This window comes from Lontra canadensis, unplaced genomic scaffold (assembly GCF_010015895.1).
Source record: "Lontra canadensis isolate GAN:19392208 unplaced genomic scaffold, GSC_riverotter_1.0 scaffold9, whole genome shotgun sequence".
Lineage (NCBI taxonomy): Eukaryota > Metazoa > Chordata > Mammalia > Carnivora > Mustelidae > Lontra > Lontra canadensis.
This window is the reverse complement of record NW_022631003.1, coordinates 35,680,107-35,699,132: the sequence shown is the minus strand read 5'-3', so window position 1 is coordinate 35,699,132 and position 19,026 is coordinate 35,680,107. Positions and strand designations below refer to the sequence as shown.

At 38.0% G+C, this 19,026-nt stretch overlaps 2 protein-coding genes across 12 annotated transcripts in view; one reads left to right on the top strand and one right to left on the bottom strand.

Annotated features, from left to right (window-relative positions):
- Positions 1–13,373, bottom strand: part of ABCC9 (ATP binding cassette subfamily C member 9) — a 144,724-nt gene extending 131,351 nt beyond the window's left edge. For 2 of the 11 annotated variants that reach the window (XM_032855295.1, XM_032855305.1), the window contains exons 1-5: positions 13,215–13,347; positions 11,969–12,083; positions 9,104–9,164; positions 7,610–7,771; positions 4,702–4,843 (exon numbers count right to left, since the gene is read on the bottom strand). In XM_032855295.1, the coding sequence (XP_032711186.1) occupies positions 4,702–4,843; positions 7,610–7,751 (284 nt within the window). In that variant the 5' untranslated portion in view covers positions 7,752–7,771; positions 9,104–9,164; positions 11,969–12,083; positions 13,215–13,347. Of the gene's footprint in view, positions 1–4,701; positions 4,844–7,609; positions 7,772–9,103; positions 9,165–11,968; positions 12,084–12,405; positions 12,607–13,214 lie in introns of those variants that run through there. The other 9 variants (XM_032855299.1, XM_032855306.1, XM_032855304.1 and 6 more) reach the window with 9 other exon arrangements.
- The window catches only part of LOC116866045, a 17,372-nt gene continuing 11,317 nt past the window's right edge, over positions 12,972–19,026 (top strand). Inside the window, exons 1-2 of the mRNA XM_032854653.1 lie at positions 12,972–13,750; positions 17,666–17,700. Coding sequence (XP_032710544.1) covers positions 12,972–13,750; positions 17,666–17,669 — 783 coding nt within the window. The 3' untranslated portion in view covers positions 17,670–17,700. The remainder of the gene's footprint in view (positions 13,751–17,665; positions 17,701–19,026) is intronic.

The window sequence follows — 19,026 nt, the reverse complement described above, 5'->3', positions numbered from 1 at the left end:
ATATAAAAGGGAATCCACCAGTCAGGAACGCAGTAGAAGACCACTTTAAAAAGAGGGAACAGAATATGTAAATACATAGGAGCACAAAATTGTGTAATGTGTTCAAAATGCCAAGTAGTTTAATATTCTCAAACAGAAAGCTCGAGATAGGATGTATGATGAAAGGCTCTGTATGTCATGGTAAGGAGCTAGAACCTGATCTTTCAGAAAATCGAAATTTTTAACAGGTAAGTGGTATGGTCCGATTTGGGGGAATTTTAGACAAATCAATCTGGTAATAATATGGATGATGGAGTCTATAGGTAGTGTGTGCCTCTGAGGAGAGGAAAGAGACAAAGAAGGAAGAAAAGGAGTTAGCAAATTATGGGTACAGGCCAGGCGAGAGATGACAAAAGCCTGAATTAAGCTTTGGCAGCAGAAACATGGAAGTAATACAACATCTGGAAAATAGTCCTTGTTAAAACAGACAGGACTTTAATAGTGTTAGGGTCTTAGGGTGATGGTGAAGGAGATATAAAGAGTATTTCCCAAGGGGGATGGGTGGATGGTGCATAACCACATAAGACTTGAAGAGTATGAGCAGATTGGAGAAAAGAAGCTAGTAAGTTCCAGCAAGGCCATGTGGTCCATGAAGGTATCTATTAAACATGCAAAGGGAGTTGTCTAATAGGCCCAGTGTATGCAGAGATTTGGAACATGACCAGTGATATATTTGGAATCATTAATATGGACATGGTAACAAAAATGTGAACATAAAGGCTGGTTTAAAAACCACCCACCACCCCCAGAAATAAGTCAAAATGGTCAAAAAGAAAAAGTAGGAAGTAAATATTTCATCAGCATGGAAATTAAGAAATGCTTCCAGTATTCTTTTATTATGGAATCAAAGAAAGAATTTTAAAAATCACTTGTCTAATATTTAAGAAATTTAAAAATGAGCATACTACCTATCAAGGCCTATAAATAAATGTGGTCAAAACCATACTTAGAAGAAAGTTCTTAAACATATTCAATAAGAAAGCTCTACCAAAAAAAAAAAAGCATTACAATAAATCAATTATGTAGTCAATTCAAGAAGTTAGAAAAAGAATGACAAAACAAAATTAAGGGAGACAATCTAGTAAGGGATGAATAAAGATCGCAACAGCTACAGTAAAGTTTTATGTTTATTGTGGCATTTCTTTGTTGGGATTTCATGGGTCTTTTAACCATGTTAGTCTTTTTATTAGGATTGCTATTATATTATTAGTTGTCTATTTACAAAGTTGCACAAGTATATATATACATATATATCTATATGTATACACACACACACACACACACATATATGGATTTTTTAATTTAAATTCAATTAGCCAAGGTATAGTACTGCATTGGTTTTTTATATAATGTTCAATGACTCATTAGTTCAGTATAATTCCCAGTGCCCATCATATCACATGCCCTCTTTAATGCCCATCACCCAGTTACCCCACCTCTCTACCCACCTCCCTTTCTGCAACCCTCAGTTTTCATTTTTTCCCCCCTCACCATAACACAAGTTTTGAGTGGTGTCCCAACCCTATTCTTTCCCTTAAGCTCTGTTATTTTTAGAGTGTGACTCCCAGACCTCAAGGTTCTGGTAGAAGCACACACATCCTATTATGGCAGAAAGTCTTTACTCAGAAAGTAAAGAAGAAAATCAAAATGCATTCATCATGGAGGACAAGAAAATAATTTCAAAAAAGACAAACTAATAAAAATAAAAGCTTAAATGAAAACATAGTAATAGTGAAGACTTTAATACACATTTTTAGACTTTGATGAATTAAATAGTATAAAAATAATCAACACACAAGACTTGAATAATCTAATCAGTAAACTCAATAAAATTTTGCCTCCAACAAAAAATTATTATTTTCTTATTATCACTAAAACCGTATAAAATAATCAAATATTTAACTATAATGGAAATGTTAATGATTCCTAAAAGGTATTTGCTTAACAAATTATATGCTCTACTAATAAATCAATCATATTAGACTAAAAAGCAAACTGAAAATGATTCCTAGATCTAGGAGAGTACCTAAAGCAGAATCACAAACCATTTATATAGAAATAAAAAAGGACATTTCTTACAAAAATCTGTGCAAAATAAGTAAGGGTTTTTCAAAAGAAAAATTAATAGCTTTAATATTTGTATTACAAAAAAAGAAAATCAAATATTCAATTAGGAAAGGCTTTGCATTATTTCACTAATTATAATGAGCATTTGTTATATTTTAAGTAAAGAACAGTTCATAAATATTTTGTTAAAGAAAAAGGAAGGAAGCAGCAGTCAGCAATGCCAAATGTAGTGAGTCTGATAAGGAAGAAAAGGTGTTCGTTAAAGTATATTTAATATTCACTGGCATTCTTTAGAAGCAGTTTCCAGATTAGGACAAAGCAAACAAGAAAGCAAACTAAATTCTGGAGTTCAGGAATCATTGGAAAATGAGTTTTGAGAACCCTGGATAAACCGAGTAAGGGGATGGACATCGAGGAAGGTATGTGTTGTAATGAGCACTGGGTATTATATAAGACTGATGAATCACAGATCTGTACCCCTGAGCCAAATAATACATTATATGTTACTTCAAATAATACATACATACATACATACATACATACATAATGAGAAGTAGTCAGCAAGCAGTCTGCAGCTAAGGAATGGGAGGGATAATGGAAATCCAGAGTGCATTTCTGCTTGATTTCAGGATGGGCCTTTTATATCATTACTACTATAAAACAAGTTTCTGCCATTAGCATCTGTTTTCACCATTATTAGCCCAACCTCTAAGTCTCCGACTGAATCTATACATCAATCATGAGGCAGGCAGGAAGGAAGCATTCTCGCCTACATGGTGTCAAGTTTTTAGGAAATGTTGGACCGATCCATCTTCCAATTTATACATACACATAGGGGGTGCCTGGGTGGGTTAGAGCCTCTGCCTTCGGCTCAGGTCATGGTCCCAGGGTCCTGAGATCTAGCCCCGCTTAGGGCTCTCTGCTCGGCAGGGAGCCTGCCCCCCCGCCCCCCCCGCCTGCCTCTCTGTCTACTTGTGATCTCTGTCAAATAAATAAATAAAATCTTAAAAAAAAAAAGAAAGAAACACACAGAGGCAGCCTATATGTTAAAGGATTAAAAAACAAAAACTAGAGTTGCCTATGCTAATACAATAGGGTTTTAAACAGTAATTAATAAGATAATAGACAATCAAGCCTCTAAGTCCTTGAAGGCATGCAATATCATCAGAGTCCTTGATTTTTCTTTTTTTATCAGAAACTAAGACGTGCACATCCATGCAAAGAACTGTCACAAAACATTACAAAATAGTTGGCTCTGTAACAAAAGCTCAGAAATTTCATTCCTCATTAATTGCAACAGAAAAACATAAACAGATGTTGGGGAGGTCTTTATTAGATAAAAGAAAAATGATTTTTGAGCTTTCTTTTTAAAAACTCTAAAGAACTTTTCCTATCAGTTCTTTAATTGGTGGTGCACTATTTAACATAATTTCATAATCAAAATTCTCTTATTTGATATTGCCTATCAAAATTCTTTCCTATTTTTTGTTAATATGTGATAAAAAATATTTTTCCCACATTATGTTCAGGTTTATAAGTAGAATTCATTATATTCTAACTGCTTAATGCAAACTTCTATAAGAATGACAAAATTCCTTCAAAAGTATGGGTCTTATGGCAAATCCTGATTTTAAAACGGTTTTGTGTTTTGCCTCAATTTGTGGCTATATCCTCACTAGTTCTCAGACTTCTTTAATGCCTGCTTCATCTATCTTTGCTTCTTTATAAAACAAATGGAAACATCTGAGAACTGGTTATACAGTTATATGTAAGTATATAGCTACTTGAGCTATATGTCAATATAGACAATCTTTCTATATATACCTCCATTGATAAATAAATAAACGTCAGAGTGTTTAAAAGGAGAGAACTTTCTGCAAGAGCTACATAGATGAAGGAATCAAAGAAATAGCACATGAATAAGCACAAGTCACAGAGACCTGAATTTTTACTATCAGAGAAATTATGTAGTAACACAAAAATATGGACAAAACACATGATCATCAAGTGTAGCAGTCCTCCTCTTATCTGCAGGGGTTAATGTTCCAAGACCACAGTAGATGCCTGAAATCACAGATGATACCGAGTCCTACTATGTTTTCCTTATACATGCATACCTATGATAAAGTTTAATTTATAGATTAGGCACTGTAGGAGATTAACAACTGATAACAATAAACTAGAATAACTATAATATACTGTAATAAAAGTTATGTGAATGTGGTCTCTTTCCCTCTCTCTCAAGATATTTACTGTACTGTATTCACCTTTCCTCTTGTGATGATGTTAGATGAGAAAATATCTACATGACGAGATGAGGTGAGGTAAATGGCATAGGCACTGGGATGCAGTGTTAGTTTACTGACCTTTTGACGACCCATCACCAGAAGGAGGATAATTTCTCCAGACTTCAGTTGACAATAGGTAAATTGAATCATAGATAAGCAGGACTGCTATAAATGAGTGACACCTGTGGTTTCTCATACATTATAACTAAAAAGTTAAGCCTGACTTGGTATGCTCTTAACTACCATCCATATCAATATACTCACTAGTATAGTGTAATCTAGTTATTAGCTATGTTGAATCACTTACGAATCAGAAACAATGCCTTCTGCTATTTCACAAACATGCACAAACAGAAGAGCAAATGTAAGAATCCATCTCAGGTTATGTCCAGGAAAATGAAGCCAGGTGTTGTGGTGAATTTGTACTTTTGAGCTTTGACTTCCCCACCCTGAAAAAAGTATAGAAGTGAAAAGATTAATTATAATCATGGAAATAATTCATATTGTGTTATCACTTGGGGGATGGGCAATTCCTGAAAAAGGAATGAGAAGTGCTTTCTAGGGTAGCAATGCAAATCCTGGTCTGTTTTCATTATGTTGAAAAATAATTCAATTTCAGTGACTCTTTACAGGACTGTCTAGGTTAACACATTGACATTTGTTGCAGTGCTCAAGAATAAGGCCAACTCTGGGTGACAACATGGTTATCTCGTGTTAATCAGAGCTCTTACTGACAGGTCCCTGATTCATTTAAGAGGAAACCAAATTAATGATGATATTAATAAAAGCAATTTGGTGTCTAAAATCTTTCAAAACATGCGATCTGTAGGGGGACTAACGAAAAAAGCCATATTTGGTAATGAAATGTAGAACTCATTAGTTGAGTCAACTCAATCATATGCATATCATGTGAGAAAAATTATAACCTATGACTAGGCCAGCACTATTCAACAGTGATTGTGGTATTTTCTCAAAGAAATGTTTGTAGAGAAGCCTCACATACTTCAAGAATGAATCGGGGTTTGTGCTCGAAATATTGCAGGAAGGAATTTCTATAATGACTAATTAGACTCCTGAAGCATTCTTTGAAAAGAAAATTGATTCATGTCTTAGTTGTTCCCAAATGAACTTCATTATGGAGAGATTAGTTACATATAACATGTTGTACTAGAATTTATGCTGTAAGCTCTTGCAGGCTAGCTTTCTTTATGCCTGATACTTCTTTGAGATTTATTTATGATCTCTCACTAACTCAAGTAGCCAATGTTATACATGAGCAGTTTGCATTTTCCTCCACCATTCTCCTTTGACAATGTTCAATCCAACTCCACTTGATTCAAAGACCCTTCTGCCAGCCTGTGTTTGATGCTACCGATGCAAACAAGACTGTCACAGTAACTGCTCTCAAGAAGTTAGCTGAAGTCAAAAAAAATTATTAACTGTCAAATTGCAATTAAAAAATTATGGTCTACTTTTGGCCAAAGGGCACTGTTAATGTCCTACAAATAACACCAACCACATAAACCACAACTCATGTCTCTATTCATGGTCATTCTGACACAGTTATATTTAATGTCTATATATTTAATGTCTATATATTTCAACATAATGAAAACAAATAACTATGTGCCAAGAGTTTCATTGGCCTCGGCATATGATACATTTTATAACAGAAAATTTTGATCACTGTTACAATGCCAGATAGTAGTCTCTCAATCAATATTTGTTAAATGAAGAAATAAAAGCATACAAATTATTTTTTAACCCTCTTTTAAATCAGACCATTAAAATATGCTAGTTTCTTAAGAAAAGCAGTCTGATGGTTTTTCCATTTATTTTTATAAGCAAATTTAGTTTTACAAGCAGAATTCAAGATCAAATTCAGAGAGTAGCTACCTCTTTTGAAAGGAATAGGGACATAAGATGTGGAAAGAGTAACAGGCTCAGGACACAGGAGGATTCACTTACATTCTTACCATTAGATTCCTTAAGCTGAGTGGTGACAGGCTCAATAGATGTTTATCATACTAGTCACTGTCATTTTTTTGAAGACTTTATTTATTTATTCGACAGAGAGAGACACAGTGAGAGAAAGAACACAAGCAGGGGAAGTGGGAGAGAGGGAATCGGGCTTCCCATGGATCAAGGAACCCGATGTGGGGCTCGATCCCAGGACCCTGGGATCATGACCTGAGCCGAAGGCAGATGCTTAACTGACTGAGCCACCCAGGTGCCCCTCCGTTATTTTTATGTGTGAGATGTATTTTTTAAAATGTTTAAGTTAAAGGTCTATTTTGATTTTGGGGGGAAATTATACAAGTCATACATAATTGTTTAAAATAATTGGATTTTGTGGGGGCGTCTGGGTGGCTCAGTGGGTTAAAGCCTCTGCCTTCGGATCCTGGGATTCAGCCCCTCATCGGGCTCTCTGCTCAGCAGGGAGTCTGCTTCCTCCTCTCTCTGCCTGCTTCTCTGCCTACTTGTGATCTCCATCTGTCAAATAAATAAATGAAATCTTAAAAAAATAATAATTGGATTTTGTGTATATGTAAACTGTAAAATAATAGGGAAACCTGTATTTTTAGCTCCTTTGCAAATAGTTTGCATAAGTATTCTTTCTACCTGGAATGCACCCTTAGCACTCCTACTGGAACTTGCAGGCTCTGTGTCCTCAGGTCCCACAACATGTCACTCTGCATGCAATCATCCCCACTGGCCCAAAGAATTAGTTGTTCTAACAAGTTAATGCCCAGGATAATTTGTTCCTGTACCTGCAAATGAGCGTACAATGTGGGATAGTCATTTTTCTCTTGGCTTTGATACATCTGTTTCACTGGACAGTTCCAGTGACTATTCCAGGCAAGTACTGTGTTTCACCCATTTTCCCATTCTCTTCACCAGCACAAAGCAAATGCTCCACAAAGGCTTTACATCTATCCCACCTAGTTCTCTTTCCCTCTTTTTAAAACACTGCTGTTGCTACTTGAAGTCCATTTCTAAGAAGATGTATGACTTCTATTTACCTACAAAATATCATACGCCAAGACCAGAAATAATTGGGAAGCACAAAAAACCTGCTTGTTCTTTTCTCACTGATTTTCATATCAGTTTTCATGTTGGGGAAAATTAGGTCAATATTATATCAAATTTCAACCATAATGAACACTTTTAAAATAAACATTAGCTGAGGAAATATAGGAGAATAGATTACTTACCAATAAACAATATTGGAAAAGTGATAAACAAGAGGAAGACATGAGGGACCAGGTTGAGGGCATCCACAAAGCAGGGATTTTGTAACACACCATCGTAGATATTATACGAAGAGATGTTGTTACCACAGAATGAAAGGCTCATGTCTTCTTATATCGCTTACTCTAAAAGGAAGAAACAAAACAAAGAGGCTCCATTATTATATTCCCTTTTATACACTCATAGCCCTAAGGAGGAGGTTTTATTATAAAATTAACCCCTTTATTTTGCAATTGAGGAAATAGGAAACTGTATGCCAAAGTCTTTTGAGAGTTTCTTATAAAGGCCTTATACAGTCTATAAATCACTTCCTTTTGATCTTTTTTTCCCCTCCGGAGAAAAATATTTTAATTTGGAAGATATATAATTATTAATATCTACCAATGATGGTACCTTAACAAAGTGTGTGTGTGACGAAAATGATTTGAAGGAACAAACATGGTGATATATCATGAAAAAGAAAGAAAAAATGAAATTACTGACTGATTCTACAAGATAGTGTAATATTAAATTCTTTCTTGTCCTTTCTCATTGAAAATGCATTAGCAAATAACTTAAGCCGGACAAAATTTACCGCCACTCTTGGTTAACTGTACAAAGAAATACTAATACACAGGGGCCCATGTGGGGGCACGCAGCCATCAGCCTGTCTGTGAAGACTTAAAATCATGGGCTTCAGATACATTAAATATAACTCAAATGACAATTTAACGAAATTACTCAGGTCCTACAGTCAGAGAATATTCTTGCATGAAATATACCCTAATCAAGTCTTGAAACAAACAAACAAAACGTTTCAAAAAAAACAAATCAATACTACATTAGAATAGAAGTAGACAGATTTAGAGAGGAAGCTGAGGACGAGGTAACCCAAGGTTTTGCTAGCTATCGTTAGGACTTTGGCTTCTACTCAGTGAAACAGAATCCCGGGATGGGGGCGGGGGCGGGGGGAGGTTTCATCAGTGGAGTGACACACTCCAACTCACATTTTAAATGAACGCCTCTCATTGCTGGGCTGAGACAGATGGTATAGAAGCAAGGTTCTGCTCCATCAAATACCACTGTGAAATTCTGAAGAGTTTAGCCTTCTGAAAAATTATTTTATTATTCCCATTTTCTTCCTACCTGCCAAATTCTGGGCACTTCACATACACTATCTTTAGTCTTTAGAACAGCCATGTAATGTTAGGTATTTGTATTCTACAGGAGAGCATTCTGAGGTTCAGTATCCTGCCAACCAATAGAGTAGCAGAGATCCACACCCATGTGTCTGACTTAAACTGTTTGTCCCCCTGCCTGTATCATGCAGCCTCCAACCCATTTCAAAAACAGCTTATCTGTCGTCATTAAAAGAAGTAGCAGTTTAAGATTTTAACCTCACTGCACTTGGTCTCTTTTCCACATTATATCACATTGGATTCTGAATTAGATTATTAAAGGTTGGAGTAAACTAGTACCTTTTCTCTCTCCCCTTTCATTGAGAAATGACTTAGCAATGGTCATGAACAATATTTTTCCCTAGGAAAAAAACAGAGAGTGTTACACAGAAAAGATTGGCAACAGTAGGTAAACTGTTGAGAAACCAAATTTCAAGGAAAAGTTTTATAAAGCATTATATGAATAGAACAACTAGTTTAAAAAGCTGTGTTTACAGTTTGTAAATTCTTTTGTTTTTAAGATTTTATTTATTTAACAGAGAGAGCGAGAGAGCACAAGCAGGCAGAGCAGCAGAGGGAGGGGGAGAAGCAGGCTTCCTGCTGAGCGGGGACCCTGATGTGGGGCTCAATGCAGGGCTCTCCAAAGGCAGTCGCTTAACCAACTGAGCCACCCAGGAGCCCCTGAATCCTTATATGGAATTCCTCTCACATATTGTTTCCGGTAAGCCCTTTTATTGAACATCATTGATATGATCTCTAGTTGAGACTTTTTCTCATTCAAAAAAAAAATATATTTTAAAAAAGTCAAGATGAGGGTATATACTTGGCAAATTCTTATCAACTATTAAGACTCCAAGCCTCATAAAATAATCAAAAACAGCTTGAGAGTTTTAAAGTAGCAGTAAAATGGAAATTTTGAATTATGTAGCACAGCTATATGAAGTGATGGATCTTAACTAGACCTATTGTGGTAATCATTTTACAATACATCTAAATCAAATCACCATGCTGTACACCTTAAACTTATACAGTGATGTACGTCAATAAGATGGAAAAATTAGAAAAAAACAGAAACTGAAAAATAATAGCTATTAATAGAATTTCCATGACTATTTCTTTTATTTTTTTTAGACTATCTCTTTTATTGAGTAGAAATGACAGGAAGAAACTTGAGCCCGCTCTTATTGAAAGACACGTATAAACCATTTCCTAGAATGAACCAGAAAATAATTTTTACTTTGGCAGTTTTATAATTTTATCCAAAACTATAATATTCCAATTGGCCACATTTATAGATAGATAAATGATAGATATTTAATCATCATCATTGAGGCAGATACTAAGTACAATCTGAATTTGCAAAACATATACTTCATTAGCTATAGTAAGTTTTGCCTACCTGGTATGTCTAATCAATCCTCAAACCTACCAATCAAGCAACCTCTGGATAAATGTGTATAATGGTGGAAAGAAAATATCAGAGAACTACAGCAACCTGAAAAAGTCAAAGAACATTTCCAGCCACATACCTGATGTCTGGGATTCTAGGCCATTCGTTAACTGTAAAAGTACTTATTGATGCTGACCATGTGCTAGGCACTATGAATCCAAGAATGCCCGTGACAAAGAGTACCTGTAGTCTTAGACCACATAAATCAGACTACACTAATCCTAGTAGTTCTTGCTATAATGTACAGGTTATGGTCTACGGGATAGGGGAATATACAATGATACAATCACACTAAGGGACATACTTCAGATTCGTAAACTGAAGGCTTTCTTCTTTCTTCTACCATAATCTCTACCCTCACATGAGCTAGGGCTCCCAACCTGTTCACCCTCTCACTGTATCTCTCCTGTCTTTGTTTCTGTCTCCTCCTCCATCCTTTTCCCTCTGACTCTTAGCTTCTTTCTCCAACCTACAGTACACATGTGGCATATTCTAACAGCCCATTTTACAACTCAACATGGGCAAAAAGAGCGAAGGAGTAAAGTTGTAGATATGTTGATAATTATCCTGTTTGCCAAGGGCATTTTGTTCGATCAGGACTTTTAATTAATTTTTAAATCTCCTATTGTCATTCAAGGTTTCCCTCCCAGAACCATGATTAAGTTAGGGACAGTTTGGGAACAGCATAAATTGCTGCTCTTGCTGGCTAACCTTGGTCACATGTCGTCCCTGATCCCTGCCCCTTCTGGAGTGTCTCCTTCAGCTAAGAACCGACAGAGGCCCAAGCATCCAGGAGGAGAGAGAGGGGAAAGAAGCCAGATAGGAAGACATGACACCTTTCTTCCCCCAAGCATAAACCCACCGAAAGATTTTCAAGTGTTTAGGACAGCACACAGGGTTGAAGAACTTGACTGAATGAATCTTAAAGACAAATGTCAAAAGTGAAACTTTGATTACAGGGATGGCCTGCCAAGCTGAAACCACAGAACGAATATACTCCTTGATGCCCAAAGGTATGATTTCATAGCAAGAATCCCACCCTCAGTATTCTTATTCTTTGAAATGCATTTAGGAATGTCCACATCCTCTGGAGTTACAAAATTTGGATTCAGTTGATGGCTAAAGTAAAAACTAGCACTCTCTCCTGCTCATCCATAAGAAAGTGTCAGTTCTAACGGAGTAGCAACCTAGGAGAACTTAATTAAACTGGACTCTCCTGAAGAAAACATGCTAAAAGCAACATAAAAACTTGCATTCTTACATACAAAGTAACTCATTCTTCAGTTATTTGGAGATTTATTACATGTTATGAGAGAGAAACATGACATTGTAAAGGATTTAGGGCATTAACATTATCTAGGGTACTTTCAGGAATAAATCACTTAAGAAACAAATGTAATAACGTCTTTGAATTTTTTCAATCGGTCTATGATTCACAAACAGGAAGCAAAAGACGTCTGTCTCCCTGTCTACCTATGAATGACAGATCCAAGTAGGAAAATCACTAGCAAAAATGACCACTAACTTCTGATTTAGTGCCTCATCTCAATCCACCCATTGAAGTTCTATCGCACACTAAAGGAAACTCAACAGAGAAAATTCAGACACGCCAATAGGATATATATAGATATAGATATAGATATAGATATAGATATATAGACATATAGATATATTTTTTTAATCCCAAATTGAACAAACAAGCAAAATATAAATACCTTGGGCAGTAGCTTGTTGCTGCTTCAAACCCCTACTCGTGCACTTGCACTACCTTCAAAACACGGGCTCCCTACACTGACTTAAGTGTCAATTTCAAACCCAGACGCAGAACTCCTAAAAAGTAAAGAGTAACAAAAATTAAGCAAACTGAAAACTACTTCATGAATAGTACAGGACACTGTCTAAGAGGGAAAAAAATCAGTAATAAGTCCTTGCAGTATTCCCGGCCGTTTTTAAGCAAGAGCCGGCAGTTTGTAAGTAAAGTGGAAACCTGATCCCCACGCCCTCTCTTCTCCGGCTGGGGCCGGCTGCCTTCATCCTAGAAATAGCGACCCCGAAGGCAGAGGGCGCGGGCGCCTTTGGGTCGCCGAGATCGACAGTTTACAGTTACTCTTAAAATGTTTAAATCATATTTATGTAAAAGAGACGGACTCACTTACTCCGCAGGCAGTTTTCCTCCCCTAGCCGAAGCACGCAGGGCGCCGGAGCGGATTATTTTTAGGGTGGTGGGAGATCAGCTGCTGCCTCCTATCGGGTTTCTCAATTGCACAAACTGCTCTGAGCTGGGGCGGGCACAACTCCGAGGCAGGAAACTGGGCAGAAGCCCCGCGTGCAGAAGCGAGAGCCTGCGACTGGAGACCCTCCCCACCCCCGCTCGGCTCTGCTTTCCGTACCAGGGCAACAAAGTTGGGGGGCGCGATGCAGAGATTTTACAAACGCAAGTCACACGCGTCCTCTAAACTGCATTAAACACGGAGACTTGCAACGTAGGATTCAGTGATTCTCTGGAGTCAGGTTTTCGGACGCCAGAACACGCAAGGTACTCCCTTACACTTGCACATTTTCCTCCAGGTTCTCTGTGCGCCCCCGTACTGACCACAGAAGGAAGCGGACCTGGGGAGGCCCCGGCTGTCCCCCCCCCCCCCCCCCCCCCCCCCCCCCGCCCAGCGGCCCTGGGAAGCGAAGGGCTGGTTCCCCGCAGAGGACCCGCTGCCCGGCGGCATGGGCGTGTGCGAAGGTCTCCCAGGAGCGAGGCAGCTCGAATCGAATACTTGCCCCAGCGGCCGGGAAACCTTGGTTCCTCCCCAGGACCAGTCGCCGTGCTTCCGAAGGGCGGCCCCTACACTAGCTCCCCGAAAGTGGGACTTCGGCCCCCACCCCTGCACGAGCAGCCCCCCACCCTCCCGCTCCCGACCAGAGAGAGAATTAATTGTCGAGGAGATAACGGGTTTAAAATACACTCACCCCACAGTAACTGTCCCCGGGACCCAAGCCGTAAGTTTTGTCCCCGGGCAACCCTCTTTAACTAACCCTAGATTTTCTCAGGGGCCACTGCTCCCTCAGCCTGAGATAATCCCTGTTTTCAGCAATTGTCCTGATCTGATAAAGGGCCGTGGGCGGGCGGGCTGGTGCCTCCGGGACTCGGTGCGCGACCGCCAAGGGCACCGCTCCAGGAGCGCGAGGACGAGGTGCTGGTCCCGGGACTGCACCCCGCACCCGGCGGCCTTCCGGCCTCTGCGACCCCGTGGGCCGAGGCCCACCCCCGCCCTGCGAGCCTCGGGGAGTTCCCGCGGGCGCCTCCCTCCCGGCAAGGTCGCCGCGTTCCCGCGTGAGGGCCGGGCCTCCGCCAGCGGCAGAAGCTTGAACTCTCCGCGGCCAGAGGTCTGCGGGGCCTCGCGGGACGACATCTGGGCGGGTCCCGAAGACTCCGGTCCCACGGCGCCTGAACGTTTGCCAAGTCACCCTGGAGCTGTCGGCCACGACGCAGGCGCGCGGAGAAAGTGTGTTTCAGGGACGGGGATCCGGGTACTGTGGGTGGAACCCGGGAAAAGACCCGGCGAACAAGCCGGAAGGGGGATGTGGGGCCGCAGACACCTGGAGACCGGGGGTGCACGTAACCCCCAGACGCAGAGCTGAGCATTACTGCAGAAAACCAGGTTGGCTTTGGGATTTGCAATGTATAGATTACTATTATTAGGATAATTTATAATGAGTGAAAGTCATGCTTACTGTAAAAACTTTGGAAATTATTGAAAAGTAGAAGGGAGACCCATGAGCCCCCAAAACTACAAAACTGAAAACATTTTGTTACATTTTAATAGTGAGTAAAAGCGTGGATGCAAGAGCCAACCTGCTATCAAACCCGCTGCCTCTCTCAGCTCAAACACTTTGGACAAAGTACTTCATCTCCCTGCATATTAGTTTCCTCACCTGTTCAATGAGGAAAAATAAAAAATATATATATATATATATAATGTAAATATATACATATTTTATAGGTATATAAAATAAAGATACATATATTAATGAATGTATATATAAAACAAAGATATACATATAGATAAATATCTCTTCATAGTCTTGGTGTAAGGGTAAATGAGAATCCCTTTAAAATGCTAAGTGCCTGCCCTTTCAGTAAAAGGTAATATGTATGCCATAGTTACTATTTTTTCTATGCATATTGAATATTGTTGGCAATCACAAAATAATTTTTCTCCTCACAGTACCTTTTAAAACAATTACTTTCTTGATCGAATTTTAAAAATCTTTATAGAAATCATTTAAATGGCTGCGTAATGCATTGTGTGGCAATCGTAATTTAAAATCCATCTTCCTATTGTTGGACACAGTTACCAATTTTTCACCACCATTTTTAATCCTACGATGAACTTTTAAAATAAAGTTTCTTCTTTCTTTGCAGCAGATAATTTTTTTAAGGTTCATTTTCTGAAAAGTAATTACAGAGTCAAAAGTAGTATTTTTAAGGCTATAGATATAGAATGCAAAAATTACTTTTCTAAAAGGTTTGCATTAACTTCCCCCAGACTATTTGAGATGACCTATTACACTTACACCCAAACCAGCATTGAATATGCATATTTATTTTTTTAAATCCTGTAATTTGACATATAACGTGTAATTGTTTGTTATTCATATTGACTTATTCCAAATGTTCATCAATCTTTGTATTCCCTCTGTCGTGAATAGCTTGTCCATATCTGGGTCCATCTAATGGGTCTCAATAAAGTTTCTCATGACTTGCATGAACTTTTAATAAGAAGATATTAATCTTTACATATACATGACAAATATTTTTCCCAGTTTGTCATTTAAGAAAACGAGAGTGATGCTGCTTTCGCAAAAAAATAGAAACAGTTGTTTTCATACTCTTATAAAGATTTATAGAACATACATACTGCATAGATCTCTTGTAGATCACAGAGGTTACTGATGAGTCACACCTCCAGGGTCTCTGCCTTCCTGGTGCTTTCTTCTAATAGGAAATTTACTTAGGCAAATTTAGTGTCTTTTATTAGTACATTGTATCCCAATATTTTGGTTAATAAATACTAACCTTTACTTATATTTGTTTAAAGTGTTTTTTAAAGATTTTATTTGTTTGAGAGAGAGAGAATGAGAGAGAGTGAGAGAGCATGAGAGTGGGGAGGGTCTGAGGGAGAAGCAGACTCCCTGCTGATCAGGGAGTCTGACATGGGACTCCATCCTGGGACTTTAGGATCTTGACCTGAACCGAAGGCACTCAATTAATCAACTAAGCCACCCAGGTGCACTAAAGGGTTTTTTTATTAAATAAACCAAGATGAAATCAGAGACAAAGACAAACCATAAGAGACTCCTAAGCATAGGAAATCAACTGAGGGTTGCTGGAGGGGAGGTAGGTGGGATAATTGAGTGATAGATATTAAGGGGGGGTCATGTGATGTAATGAGTACTAGGTATTATATAAGACTGGTGAGTCACTGACCTCTACCTCAGAGAACAATAATGCATTATATGTTAATCGAACTTAAATTAAAAAATGAAAAAAAGAAAGGATTTTTAGTTTTTATTCTGTTCTAAAATTTATTTTGGCATATACTATGGGATGAGAAGTTAACATTTTATTTGTTACACCAACACCATTTACTGAATAATCTTTTTCCTCCACCCTGATGTGTAATACCAACTTTGTTGTATACTTATCATTATTTCATAAAAGATCTGTTTCTGAGGTAATTATTCTGTTTAATGGATCTTTTTTTTTTAGAGAGAGAGAGAGAGCCTGGGGTGGTGGGGGGACAGAGGTAGAGGAAGAGAGAGAATCTCAAGCAGGCTCCACACAGTGCAGAGTCCAACCTGTGATTCAGTCTCAGAACACTGAGATCGTGACCTGGGTGGAAATCAAGAGTTGGACACTTAACCAACTGAGCGACCTGGGAGCCTCATTTAAAGGATTTTTTTTTTTACATTTTTTCCCTATATTACTATGATCAGATGAATTTGATTATTATAGCTTTAAACCATATTTTTAACTCTGGGAGGGCCAGTCCCCTTTTTACTCTTCTTAAAATTTTCTTAGGCGTTCTCTGTTGGGCATTTTATTGGAATTCCATTAAATTTAGAGAATAATTTACAAAAAAATCATATTCTCAGTGTTCCTTCTATCCAGAAAGATGGTTTCCCATTTACTTAAGCCTCCTTTTAATCTTACTATCAAATTTATATAAGTCTGTACATTTCTTGCAATGATGGAGCATACAAATTTTATACTTTGGTTTTCATATTTTGTGCTGGTATTTGTTTAGATTTTCTGGTATGTATTTATCTTCTATATAGCCATTTTGTTAAGCTTTCTCAATAATCTTAGTATTGTTTTGCCACGCTACTTTTACTGTCCAAAAATTATGATTTTTCTCTTCAAATAGTGTTACACTTGTATTGTGGAATGCATGCTTGTATCCCCCCTAAGTCTGACATGTTAGAACTAACCCTTCCGTGGGATGGTATTAGGAGGTGGGGCCATTATATTTAGATGAGGTCATGATGGTATTAGTGACCTTATGAGAAAGAGACTAGAGTTTGCTTATTCTGCTCTCCATTATGTGAAAACAGAGTGAGAAGACAGTTGTCTGCAAACAAGGACAGAAACCCTCACCAAGAACGAAATTTGTTGGTAACTTGATGTTAGACTTCCCAGCCTCCAGAACTGTGACAAATAAAAGTTTGTTGTTAAAATCACCAACTCAACAAATTACTACCTGGGTAATTTGTTACAGCAACCCAAACTGACTAAGACAACTTACTTTCCACTTTCAGCTACTAATAGCTTATTTATAATCTATCTTTTTTATCAATTCCAAATTCCAGAATGCTATTAAATAATAAAAGAAGGCAAACATCTTTGTTTTCATTAAAAATATGTACATTTTAAAATCAACTTTAAGTATAATATTCATAAGATAAAAAATAATCCATTATACATGTAAAATCTAAAATACTTTGATATAACCATGACCCCCCCCCCCCCACCAGAAGACATAGAATATCTGTATCTCCCCAGGAAGTTCTCTTGTGCCTTTGACCAGTCTTATCCTCACTACCTATAGTAACCACTGATCTGAGGTCTATCACTACAGATTTGTTTTGCCTATTCAAAAATACCATATATATGTAGTCATACAGTACATACTCTTTTGTGTCTGGCTTTTTTCCGTTAAGCATAGTGTTTTTGAGATTCACCCATGTCATTGCATGTATTAATAGTCTATTCCTTTTTATTGCTAAAAATTCCATTATGTGAATATACCACAGTTTATCAGTTTATCTGTGTATATATTTGGGTTACTTCCAGTTTTTGATAATGATGTATAAAGCTTCAATGAAAGTTTTATAAATCTAGTTTTCATTTCTCTTAGGTAAACGCCAAGCAGTAGATTTGCTGGGTCGTTTGGTAAGTACACATATAACTTTACAGAAATGGCCAAAATATTCTCCAAAGAAGTTGAAACCTTCATTACTTTCAGAAAAGTATGAGAGTTCTATGTCTTCCATAATCCTGCTGACATTTTATTTTAATTCTTCTGTTGGGTGTAGACAGGTTCCTGATTGTAGTTTTAATCTGTCTCTCCCTTTGTGACTAATGATTTGGGGCATATATCTTCATGGGCCTGTTGGTTCCCACATCTTCACGTAGTGGGCATAATTCTAAGGTAGCTCTTATCTTTGCCCCTGGTGTTACTCCTGTGATTCTGTAGCTAAAAATTTGTAACATAATATGTTATGTTATCTGGCAAAAGAGATTTTGCAGATGTAATTGGGGTTACTAATTTAAAGGCAGATAATACAGGGGGGCCTAATTTAATCACCCGGGCTCTTTAAAAGCAGAGAATTTTCTCAGGCTAGTGGTAGAAGAGAAAGTCAGGTAGATCTGAAGAATGAGAAGGATTGGTGTGAGGGAGATTCTCCTTGCTCCAGTGAAATAGCCATAAGGCAAGAACCCAGGAATGGCCTCTAGAAAATGAGCAGAGTGCCCCAGCCAACAGTCTGCAATAAAACCAGGATTTCATTTCTGCAACCATGAGGAACTAGATTCTGCCAAACACCCTGAATGAACTCAGAAGTGGATTCTTCCTGAGAGTCTCCAAATAAGAGCCCAGTCAGGCTGACACATTTATTTGGCTTGAGAGAACCTAAGCAAAGCTCTCTGCTGAGCCCACCTGGAGTTCTGCTCTACAGAAATATGAGATAATAAATGGGTATTGTTATAAGCCACTTAGGTTTGTGGCAATATGTCATATCACAATAGAAAACCAATATACTTCTTTTGTGAGGTGTCTGTTCAAACTTTTTTCTTTTTAAGATTTTATTTATTTATTTGACAGACAGAGATCACAAGTAGGCAGAGAGGCAGGCAGAGACAGAGGGGGAAGCAAGCTCCCTGCTGAGCAGAGAGCCTGATGCGGGGCTCGATCCCAGGACCCTGAGATCATGACCTGAGCCAAAGGCAGAGGCTTTAACCCACTGAGCCACCCAGACACCCCTCTGTTCAAAGTTTTTTTTTTTTTTTTTTTTGACTTTTTAAATAAAATTTTATTTTTAGAACAGATTTCTAAATGTTGATTTACAGAAAGCTTTTGAAAATAAGATTTTTCCTGTATCCCATGCCCGATTTTCCCTATTATTAACATCGTATATTAGAATGATGCATTGTCATGATAAATAAATCAATATTGAAACATTATTAGTAATTAAAGCCCATATTTTAGTCTCATTTCCT